The sequence below is a fragment of the Bos taurus genome, unplaced genomic scaffold, assembly GCF_002263795.3.
Source record: "Bos taurus isolate L1 Dominette 01449 registration number 42190680 breed Hereford unplaced genomic scaffold, ARS-UCD2.0 Leftover_ScbfJmS_1899, whole genome shotgun sequence".
Classification (NCBI taxonomy): domain Eukaryota; kingdom Metazoa; phylum Chordata; class Mammalia; order Artiodactyla; family Bovidae; genus Bos; species Bos taurus.
This window is the reverse complement of record NW_020190994.1, coordinates 116056-128738: the sequence shown is the minus strand read 5'-3', so window position 1 is coordinate 128738 and position 12683 is coordinate 116056. Positions and strand designations below refer to the sequence as shown.

General features: G+C 37.5%; 1 protein-coding gene across 3 annotated transcripts in view; it reads right to left on the bottom strand.

Moving 5' to 3' along the window:
• The window catches only part of LOC520016 (ATP-binding cassette sub-family C member 4), a gene marked incomplete at its 5' end in the record, with an annotated part of 147345 nt that overhangs the window by 20989 nt on the left and 113673 nt on the right, over positions 1–12683 (bottom strand). For 2 of the 3 annotated variants that reach the window (XM_010810929.4, XM_024989070.2), the window contains 1 exon segment: positions 5540–5629. In XM_010810929.4, coding sequence (XP_010809231.4) covers positions 5540–5629 — 90 coding nt within the window. 3 annotated transcript variants of the gene reach the window in all.

The following is a 12683-nucleotide window of genomic DNA, read 5'->3' as shown; positions in this document are numbered from 1 at the left end:
TATTGTAGTGGTTTTTGCCATACATTGACAAAAATCAGCCATGAGTGTACATGTGTTCCTCATCCTGAAACCACCTCCCACCTCCCTCCCCATCCCATCCCTCAGGGTCATCTCAGTGCACCAGCCCTGAGCACTCTGACTCATGCATCGAACCTGGACTGGTGATTTATTTCACATATGATAATATACATGTTTCAATGCTATTCTCTCAAATCATCCCACCCTCACCTTCTCCCAAGGAGTCCAAAAGTCTGTTCTTTACATCTGTGTGTCTTTTGCTGTCTCACACATAGGTTCATCATTACCATCTTTCTAAATTATATATGTGTGTGTGTGTGTGTGTGTGTGTGTGTGTGTGTTTGTGTCTGTTAATATACTGTCTTGGTGTTTTTCTTTCTGATTTACTTTACTCAGGAGCAACACACTGATGATTCATTTCGAGAGTTTTATCTACTGTGCTCTTTTAACCTTTGACTGATAAGGTGCTTCATCTTCAGGTATATTTATGTTATATGTGTGACATTGTCTTTGTTTCTTAACACCTCAATCAGAACTAATTAACTAATGAGCTTTTGTCAATTTATAGTAAGGTGGCTAGTTTTCAGTATATGAAGAAATGTATTTTCAGCATATTTTGAAAAATAACCAAGATGAGATGGTCAGCATCCATTGCACTGTCTCCCTTCTGAATGTCCATCTGTCCCAAGGAAGAAGGAGGGAACAGAATTAGAAGACTTTAAAAGAAGAAAACATAGCCATTCCCTCCTACTCATGCTCAGGCCACTCCTGTGAATTTGGGTTCACATGTCCAGTTTGGTACAATTTACAAACTAATAACTAGGGTTTTGAGTTACTTAAAAATTGACATCACTGATTTAGTGATACCTCATACAGTGATGGGCTTTCCAGGTGCTACAGTGGTTTTGAATCCTCCTAACAATGCAGGAGATGCAAGAGATGTGGATTCAATTCCTGGTTTGGGAAGATCCCCTGGAGAAAGAAAACAGCAACCCACTCCAGTATTTCTTGCCTGGAAAACTACATGGACAGATGAGTCTGGTGGGCTACAGTTCCACAGAGGGTCACAAAAAGTCAGATACGACCAAGCATGCACATGCACACACTTAGAGTGATAAATCACCCCATTATTCTATTTCTTTAGGAACTTTTCTTTATCACATCTGTATGTTTTCAATGAAAGATTTGGTAGGTTTCCTTTAAAACAGTCATAAAGAGGCAATTCCTAGAGAAACACAATGACGGGATGATTTCTCTAAGTGATATTACCAAAGTAAACTGGCTCAATTACAGAAGCAATACATGGAAACCACATACTTCACTTTTGAAATAAACTCATGTCTGTTTCTTTTTATAGAAAGCTCCAAATGTAGTTTAAATAAAGGTAGATCTTAGTGTTATATACCCCTTCTACCACTTCATCATTTTTAAAATTTAGATTAACGTTGCCTCTCTGTCCATGGAACAATGTCTTCTAAAATTCTAGAGTAATTTTTCTACCTGAGAATCTGTAAAAAAATATATATATATATATCAGCTGAGAAACAAATAGAAAAATAATTTACCAGTACTTCCAGTTTGTTTTAAGATATGATAATTTCACCATTAAAACTGTCCTGTAAATTCAAGATCAGTGGATAAGAAAGCTATGGTACATATACACAATGGAGTATTACTCAGCCATTAAAAATAATACATTTGAATCAGTTCTAATGAGGTGGATGAAACTGGAACCTATTATACAGAGTGAAGTAAGCCAGAAAGAAAAACACCAATACAGTATACTAACGCATATATATGGAATTTAGAAAGATGGTAACAATAACCCTGTGTACAAGACAGCAAAAGAGACACTGATGTATAGAACAGTCTTATGGAGTCTGTGGGAGAGGGAGAGGGTGAGAAGATTTGGGAGAATGGCATTGAAACATGTATAATATCATGTATGAAACGAGTTGCCAGTCCAGGTTCGACGCACGATACTAGAAGCTTGGGGCTGGTGCACTGGGACGACCCAGAGGGAGGGTATGGGGAGGGAGGAGGGAGGAGGGTTAAGGATGGGGAACACATGTATAACTATGGTGGATTCATTTTGATATTTGGCAAAACTAATACAATTTTGTAAAGTTTAAAAATAAAATAAAAAAAAGATCAGTGGATCAACCTATCTTTTATTACATTTGATAGTTAACTGCTCTCCACTCTTCTCTCCTAGAATTTCACTATAGACTCACAAACTTATATGAAATCAGAGATGCACTTATTTTAGGGCAGGAGAAGGAAAGCAATTTGCCCAATTTAGGAAAACAAAGGAGAAGGAAATGGCAACCCACTCCAGTGTTCTTGCCTGGAGAATCCCAGGGACAGGGGAGCCTGGTGGGCTGCCGTCTATGGGGTCGCAGAGTCGGACACAACTGAAGCGACTTAGCAGCAGCAGCAGTAGCAGCAGAAAAACAAAATCCCCACATTGCTGGAAAGCTTGGTGGGTGTGTAAAGACTCAGTGCTGACATCCTTCACAAACCAGAATTACTGGCTGAAAATTGTCAGGCCTCTAAAACTGCCTGCTCACAGTCAAGGCTCATCTATATGTTACAGATTTCAGAGCTTCCCTGGGAGGGTAACACTAAATGACAAACACATCAATTCAAAATAAGAAAAACAATCACTCAGATTTGTGTAACAACGACAACAACAACAATTAAAGAACTATGCCACACTTCTCTGAAATGAAGAGAACAATCAAAAATTTAGAATTATTTATGTCAAAGAATGTTTTTTTCCTATGTTTCCTCTAAGAGTTTTATTGTGTCTGATCTTACATTTAGGTCTTTAATTCATTTTAAGTTTATTTTTGTTTATGGTATTAGGGAGTGTTCTAATTTCATTCTTTTAGATGTAGCCATCCAATTTTCCCAGCACCAATTACTGAAGAGATGTTTTCCCTCCATTCTGTATTCTTGCCTCCTTCATCATAGATTAGGTGACCATAGGTATGTGAGTTTATCTCTGGGCTTTCTATCCTATTCCATTGATCTATGTTTCTGTTTTTTTTTTTTTTTTTTTTTTTTTTTGTGGCAGTACCAAACCATCTTGCTTACTGTAGCTTTGCATTGAATTTGTCAAAAAGGTCATTTGGGTTTTTCTATAACATCTTACATAATGAACTTTTTGGTCAACTTAATAATGTAGTCTGAAATCAAGGAGCCTAATTTTCCCAGCTTCATTTTTTCTTTCTTAAGATTGCTTTGGCTATTTGGGATTGTCTGTGTTTCCATACAAATTGTAAAATTTTTAGCCCAAATTCTATGAAAAACACCACTGGTAATTTCATAAGGATTGTATTGAATCCGTAGATTCTTTGGGTAGTATAGTTATTTTCACAATATTGATTCTTCAAATCCAAGAACATGATATATCCTTCAATCTGTTTGTGTTGTCTTTGGTTTCCTTTGTCAGTATCTTACAGTTTTCTGAGTACTGATTTTTTGCCTCCTTCAATAGGTTTATTCTTAGGTATTGTATTATTTTTGTTGCAACAGTAATGGGATTGTTTCCTAATTTCTCTTTCTGATCTTTCGTTGTTAGTGTATAGGAATGCATGTGCTTACTTTTTAGAAGCAAAAGACTGAGCTAGGTCCTAGGAGAAATTCAAAGACTGTCTATGGTTTAGAAGTCTAGAGTTTGTGCCATCAGTAGAATTGATTTATAAAATGAGGGCAAATACACAAAATAAATTGTATTAAATATTCAAACCAACAGCAAGTTAATGGTCAAAAATGTTTCACACAAGAGTAAGGAAATTCAAAGAAGTGGGGCAAAGGAAAACATGACACAAATGACAGAAAATTCTCTAAAAATAAACCTATTCATGTAAAAACTTAGCAAATTCTCCAGGGTTCTGTTACCTGCATTCATGTTGCAGCATTAAAATGACATCAGTTCAGTTCAGTTCAGTCGCTCAGTAGTGTCTGACTCTGCAACCCCATGAATTGCAGCACGCCAGGCCTCCCTGTCCATCACCAACTCCCGGAGTTCTCTCAGACTCACATTCATTGAGTCAGTGATGCCATCCAGCCATCTCATCCTCTTTCGTCCCCTTCTCCTCCTGCCCCCAATCCCTCCCAGCATCAGAGTCTTTTCCAGTGAGTCAACTCTTCGCATGAGGTGGCCAAAGTACTGGAGTTTCAGCTTCAGCATCATTCCCTCCAAAGAAATCCCAGGGCTGATCTCCCTCAGAATGGACTGGTTGGATCTCCGTGCAGTCCAAGGGACTCTCAAGAGTCTTCTCCAACACCACAGTTCAAAAGCATCAATTCTTTGGCACTCAGCCTTCTTCACAGTCCAACTCTCACAGCCATACATGACCACAGGAAAAAACCATAGCCTTGACTAGACAGACCTTTGTTGGAAAGTAATGTCTCTGCTTTTGAATATGCTATCTAGGTTGGTCATAACTTTCTTCCAAGGAGTAAGTGTCTTAATTTCATGGCTGCAGTCACCATCTGCAGTGATTTTGGAGCCCAGAAAAATAAAGTCAGCCACTGTTTCCACTGTTTCCCCATCTATTTCCCATGAAGTGATGAGACCAGATGCCATGATCTTCATTTTCTGAATGTTGAGCTTTAAGCCAACTTTTTCACTCTCCACTTTCACTTTCATCAAGAGGCTTTTTAGTTCCTCTTCACTTTCTGCCATAAGGGTGGTGTCATCTGCATATCTGAGGTTATTGATATTTCTCCCGGCAATCTTGATTCTGGCAATCACCAATAAATAGTCATTCTCATATTCCAGGGCTTTCCTGGTGGCTCAGACAGTAAAGAATCTGCCTGCAATGTGGGGGACTCAGGGTTCGATCCCTGGGTTGAGAAGATCCCCTGGACAAGGGAATGGCAACCCACTCCAGTATTCTTGCCTGGAGAATTCCATGGACAGAGAAGCCTGGCAGGCTACAGTCTGTGGGGTTGCAAAGAGTCAGACATGACTGCGCGTACCTCTGTCTTCTGTCTTCTCACATTCCAACTCTATAATATACTTTTATAAACACTTTACTATGAAACTTCCTCATTTTATTGGTCTGATCTCATTCACATCTTTCAGTTAATAATGAAAAACTACTCTTATCTCCACTTAGTAGATGTTCCCTAAGACCAGAAGAATAAAATGAACACTGGAGGGTAATTAGGTAATTACATCACTATATCACTAGTAGACTTTGATCCCACAGCTTTAAAATCTAGTTTAGTGCTCTGCTAAGGACAAGATAATGTATCTAGTCATTCAACGTTTTAAGGAAAAAGCTAAAATGGAAATATGGCAATTATATTTCCAAGTTATATTGTTGGTTTTCATCATCATCAATTAACAAACATTTTAAGTGCAGACATATCATCAATGTTCTTCTAGGATGTAAACAAAGTCAGTTAAGCTGTTAAGTTCCTCTTAATTACCTTCAATGCTCTAAATGTACACACATAGATATTGATGCTAACAAGTTAATTATATTTAATATTAATAAATTACCTCTTCTAAGACATTCCACAGTTCCTCATCTGTATGTTCATTAAAAGGATCCAGATTGTTCCTCATTCTTCCAGTGAATAAAACAGGCTCCTAAATACCCCAAAATAGTGAATGTTATTACCTTAACCTCTTTGTATTATATCCAATGCTTACAGAACAGAATTGAAATATAAAATATCAAAATTCACTGTAATTTTTAATAATAAAGTTGCAAACATATGTTTAGAAAACATTATAAAATAATTTTCCATGTACAAAATGTGCTACAAAATGTCTTCCAGACTCCTGAACATTAACAGAAGAAGAAAGTGTTGAAAAGTTTTTTATCATAAGAAAAAAAAACTGAAGAAGAGAAAGGAGGATTTGATTAAAAAAAAAAAAAAAAAAAAAGGCTTCCTGGGAATATCTGCTTAAGCACACACATGCAAACTGAGGATATAATTCCTGGAGAAATTTACATCAAGATCTACATAAACCAGCTGTCAATCCTAGTGTGACTGGGAAATATAAATCACATGATTAGTTGAGGTTTGTGCCTCAAAGCAAAACCATTAAATATTTACACGCTGGCACTGAAGAATAAATTAGGCTCTTCTCTCCACTGGTCAGTCCTATAGGATATGGAATCTCTTCATTTGTATGAAAGGAATATCCCCACAGGTGCAAAGAGAAATCAGCTCCTGGAGTCTGCAGCACCTCTGTCCATGGAGAGATCTCCTCGGATTCTGCATCAACCTGATCCCCACATTCTTTCACCTGTGTTTCAGGATGACCTGCTTCACAGAACCTCATTATTAACTGCAAGGTCAGGATGACCTGAAACCCATTATGACCTGGGTCATAATAAAATTATTTAAATAACTTTTCCTGTTCTACTTTTGGAGGAGCCACAAGTAAATTACCCTAGAAATATATGTGTCCTTCCAAGTTTCAAGATAGAATCTTGTACAAAAGCTCACGTAGAATATTTACATTTTCTTCTGGAAGGCTCTAGTAAGCCAGGTCACATAATATGAGCAGAGAAGAGCCCAATAGGCTCCTTTCAGTGAAGGGGGCAGAACAAGGGGAGGCACACGTGTGGGAACAAGAGGAGACCTGACGCTTCCACAAGTGCCCGGAACTGCTCGGAATCACCAGCCTCAAAATCGTGCCTGGCCTTGGGGCTTCACTTCACAAAAGCCTGAGACTAAAGATAAAGAAGAAAGACATTTATTTTGCCTAGTCATGAAGAAGAATGACACTCAGACAGCTTCTTGTACCTTCTTTCAATATTGTCTCTGTTTTAAGTATGGTGAGAGACAAATGAATGCAGAAGACTCAGGGTACGCCACTAAAAAATGTGTATCTCTAAGAAAAATCCAAAATTAAAAAGACATGATAAAAGGAGCTTTATTCTATACATCTGTGTATACCTGTGGCAGATTCATGTTAATGTATGGCAAAACCAATACAATATTGCAAAGTAATTAACCTTCAATTAAAATAAATAAATTTATATTTTTAAAAAAGGAGCTTTATTTGCCCAAAGTTGATTAAGTGGCCAATATGCCTCCAAATCAGTGAAATCACTGGTCAGCCATTTCAAAACGATTACTGAACTGAAAAATCCCAAGACCCAAATTTAAGGTCTCCCTTAAAACTCTTGAATCTAGAATCAAAGAATAAACAACAATCTATGCAATAGTAACAGTTCATTTTCAGGGTAATAACCATAATTCTACTTTAGATTTTCATAAAACTTCTTACTGTTTGTAATTATCAACCCTAATATTTCTACATGCAGGCAATTTCTCATCCTTCAGTTGTGTGCATGAGGTTAAAACAGATGATGTGGCCAGGCAAGGGGAGGCTAGTCAACAATATTCCTCTTTTCTCCATCTTCATTTTCCAGACCCTTTCAGATAAGCAGCTACTCCCCGAACATAATCACAATCAGTGTTCTTCCTGGGAAACATACTTAACTACTTCAGATCTTCAGCACGAAGGATGAACATACTTCAGCTACCTGTTCTGTTCAAGGAATTATTTAGGAAGAGCTTTCATTTTTCCTTATTGCTGAAATTTTGAACACAAATTGAGGAGTACCTTCTTATGAACACAGCATTCATTTCTGAAAGATCCCCCCAGGACTCAGGGTCTATGTCAACACTCCTCTGTCTCTGCCTACCCAGGTCCTTGGGAATCTCTTTAAATTTGAATCCTGTTAGTATATTTCAGAAATTAATACTTGTTGGCTGCAACATTTGCAAATTTTTTTTTTTTTCATTCCATAGGCTGGCTTCTCGGTTTTATTTATGGTTGCCTTTGCACTGCAAATTCTTTTAAGTTTAGCTAGGTCCCATTGGACCTAGTTTATTTTTGTTTTTGTTTCCATGACTTTAGGGGACAGATCCAAGAATATATATTGCTGTGCTTTGTGTCAAAGAGTATTCTGTCTATATTTTCCTATTGGATCACGTTTTACAGGTCTTTAGGTCTTTAATTCATTTTGACATTATTTTTGCATATGGTATTAGAGAAAGTTCTAATTTCATTCTTTTACATGTAGTTGTCCAGATTTCCCAGCACTATTTATTGAAGACTGGAAGGAATTTATTTATTCCATTACATATTCTTTCCTCTTTTGTCTTTGATTAACTGACCATAGTGCATGGGTGCATTTCTGGGTTTTCTATCCTGTTCCACTAATCTATGTGTCTAGTTTCTGTGACAGTAACATACCTTTTCCATTACTGTATCTTTGTAGTATAGTCTGAAGTCAGAGACTGTGATTCCTCCAGTTTTGCTCTTTCTCAAGACCATTTTCACTATTTGAGGTCTTTTCTGTTTACATACAAATTAAAAAAAAAAAAAACAACTTTTTTTGTTCTAGTTCTGTGAAAACTGCCACTGGTAATTTGATAGGGATTGCATTGAATCTGTAAATAGTCCTTTTCAACAATATTGATTCTTCCAATCTAAGAACAGAGTATATCTTTCCATCTGTTTGTATCGTCTTTGATTTTTTTCATCAAGCGTCTTATAGTTTTGGACAATAGGTCTTTTGTTTTCTTAGGTAGGTTTATTCTTAGGTATTCCTAGTGTTGTTTTTTCTTCCTTTTACATGATGGCTAGTGAGATTGTTTCCTTAATTTCTCTTTCTGATACTTTGGTTTTAGTTTATATAAAGGCAAGAGATTTCTGTATATACAATAGCTTATACAGCTCAATATCAAAGAAGCAAACATTGCAATCAAAACATGGGCTGAAGACCTAGAGATTCTCCAAAGAGAAATACAAATGGCCAATATGAATATGAAAAGGTACTCAACATCACTAATTATTAGAGAAATGTAGATCAAAATGACAGTGAGGTATGACTGCACACAGGGCAGAATGGCCATCATTAAAAAGTCTACAAATAATAAATGCTGGAGAGGGTATGGAGAAAAGGGTACCTTCCCACACTGTTTGTGGCAATGTAAACTGGTGAAGTTATGGAAAACAATGTGGAGGTTCCTTAAAAAAACAGAAAAAGAGATCTCATGTGATTCAACAACTCCACACCTCAGCATATATCCAGACAAGACAAAAATCCTAATTCAAAAAGATACATGTATCCCAGTATTCACAGCAGAAGTACTTAAAATAGCCAAGATATGTCCATGGCAGATGAATGAATAAAGAAGATGTGGGATATACACACATATGCAAACATACAATGGAATATTATCAGCCATACAAAAATGAAATTATGCCAATCGCAGCAACAAGGATGGGGACCCAGAGGTTGTCAGACTAAATTAAATAAGTCAGACAGAGAAAGACAAACATCACATGAGATCACTCATATGTGGAATCTTAAAACTGATAAAAATGAACTGTTTACAACACAGAGATAGACTCACACACATAGAAAACACACTCAGTTCAGCCCCTCAGCTATGTCTGACTCTGTTCAACCACATGGACTGCAGTACACCAGGCTTCCCTGTCTATCACCAACTCCTGGAGCTGGCTCAAACTCATGTCCATCAAATCAGTGATGTCATCCAACCATCTCATCCTCTGTCATCCCCTTCTCCTGTCTTCAGTCTTGGCCAGCATTAGGGTCTTTTCTAATGAATCAGCTCTTCACATCAGGTGGCCAAAGTATTGGAGCTTCAGCATCAAACCTTCCAATGAATATTCAGGACTAATTTCCTTTAGAATTGACTGATTTGATCTCCTGGCAGTCCAAGGGACTCTCAAGAATCTTCTCCAACACCACAGTTCAACAGCATCAGTTTATCAGCACTCAGTCTTCGTTATGGCCCAACACTCACATCCATACATGACTGCTGGAAAAACCATAGCTTTGACTAGATGGACCTTTGTCAACAAAGTAATGTCTCTGCTTTCTAATATGCTGTCTAGGTTTGTCATAGTCTTTCCTCCAAGTAGAAGTGTCTTTTAATTACATGACTGCAGTCACCATCTGCAGTGATTTTGGAGCCCAAGAAAATAGTCTCTCACTGTTTCCACTGTTTCCTCATCTACCTGCCATGAAGTGATGGGACCATATACAATGATCTTATTTTTTTGAATGTTGAGTTTTAAGCCAGCTTTTTCACTATCTGTTTTAACTTTCATCAAGAGGCTCTTTAGTTCCTCTTTACTTTCTGCCATAAGGGTGGTGTCATCTGTATATCTGAGGTTACTGATATTTCTCCCTGCAGTCTTGATTCCAGCTTGTGCTTCATCCAGGTCGGCATTTCACATGATGTACTCTGCATACGTTAAATAAGCAGGGTGACAATATGCAGCTTTGATGTCCTCCTTTTTCAATTTCGAACTAGTCTGTTGTTCTATGTCCCGTTCTAACTGTTACTTCTTGACCTGCATACAGATTTCTCAGGAGGCATTTAAGGTGGCTTGTGATTCCCATCTCTTGAAAAATTTTCCACATTTTGTTGTGATCCTCAGTCAAAAGCTTTGGTGTAGTTAATAAACCAGAAAAAGATGTTTTTCTGGAATTCTCTTGCTTTTTCTGTGATCCAACCAACGTTGGCAGTTTTATTTCTGGTTACTCTGCTTTTTGTAAATTCAGCTTGAACCTCTGGAAGTTCTCAGTTCATGGATTGTTGAAGCCTAGCTTAGAGAATTTTGAGCATTACTTTGCTATTGTGTGAGTTGAATGCAATTGTGCAGTAGTTTAAACATTCTTTGTCATTGCCCTTCTTTCGGATTGGAATGAAAACTGACCTTTTCCAGTTCTGTGGCCACTACTGAGTTTTCCATATTTGTTGCCATATTTACTGAAGCACTTTCACAGCATCATCTTTCAGGATTTGAAATAGCTCAACTGGAATTCCATCACCTCCACTAGCTTTGCTCATTCTTCCTAAGGCCCACTGACTTCGTATTCCAGGATGTCTGGCTCTAGGTGAGTGATCACACCATCGTGATCATCTGGGTCATGAAGATCTTTTTGTACAGTTCTTCTGTGTATTCTTGCCACCTCTTCTTAATATCTTCTGCTTCTTTTAGGTCCATACCATTTCCGTCCTTTATAGAGCCTATCTTTGCATGAAATGTTCCCTTGGTATCTCTAATTTTCTTGAAGAGATCTCTGCTACTGCTAAGTCACTTCAGTCATGTCCGACTCTGTGTGACCCCATAGATGGCAGCCCACCAGGATCCCCCGTCCCTGGGATTCTCCAGGCAAGAACACTGGAGTGGGTTGCCATTTCCTTCTCCAATGCAGGAAAGTGAAAAGTGAAAGTGAAGTTGCTTAGTCGTGTCCTACTCTTAGCGACCCCATGGACTAAGCCTACCAGGCTCCCATTCTCCAGGCAAGAGTACTGGAGTGGGGTGCCATTGCCTTCTCCTGAAGAGATCTCTCTCCCATTCTATTGTTTTCCTCTATTTCTTTGCATTGATCACTGAAGAAGGCTTTCTTATCTCTCCTTGCTATTTTTTGGAACTCTGCATTCAGATGGGTATATCTTTCCTTTTCTCCTTTGCCTTTAGCTTCTCTTCTTTTCTCAGCTATTTGGAAGGCCTCCTCAGACAACCATTTCACCCTTTTACATTTCTTTTTCCTGAGGATGGTTGTGATCACCACCTCCTGTATAACGTCACAAACCTCCATCCATACATAGTTCTTTAGGAACTCTATCAGATCTAATGCCACAAATCTATTTGTTACTTCCACTGTATAATCATAAGGGATTTCGTTTATATCATATCTGAATGGTCTAGTGGTTTTCCCTACTTTCTTCATTTAAGTCTGAATTTTGCAATAAGAAAAGAATCTAGTGGCTACAAAAGATGTAAGCAATGTGGAGGGATAAATTAGAAACCTGGTAGTAATAGATACACATGACTATATACAAAATAGATAAAAGGGATGTATTGTATAGAACAGGGAACTGTGTGTAATATCTTGCAATAACCTATGATAAAAGAATCTGTAAAATATATATATGTGTATATATACACACATATAATATATATATAAATATATATTTATATAAAATTTTACACATGTAAAACATATAAAACTGAGCCACTTTGCTGTACAATTAAAACCCTGTGAATCAACTATGCTTCAGTTTAAAAAAATAATCAGACACACACAATATTTGAAACCTGGCTCTGCACCTTACTGTAAGTGGGATAAGCTCCCAGTTCCTCAGTTTTTAAATCTGTCAGGTAAGGATAACACCAGAACTGTGAAAATTAAGCAAGAAATGATAGGATAAGGGGCTAAAAATGTATTAATGATTCTACAAACAAGGGATTATGAATACACATGTAACTTCTCTGGGACTGTCACAAGCACTAAAGGAACAGAAATGAGAAATATAGGCCCTGTCCTGAAAGAGAGGGGAAAAAATAGTCAAGGGAGTGTGGAGGGCTGAGAAAAGGCCAGAGGTCTTGGTGTTAAATTAAGAAAGTACCAGTGTGTACAAGGCAGTGGTCAGGAAAGACATGGTGGGAGGCGTGCCAGAAATCAAAGCACAAAATGTTAGTCTGTCTTCTTGCTCTTGGTGGAAAATGTTAGATACATTTCTCTGTTACACTTTTCCCCAAAATTCCTATTTTATTTTTTGTTTGTTTTTTGTTTATTTGCTTTACTATTTATATTTATATAAACAACTTAGTTTATATTGTAACCATA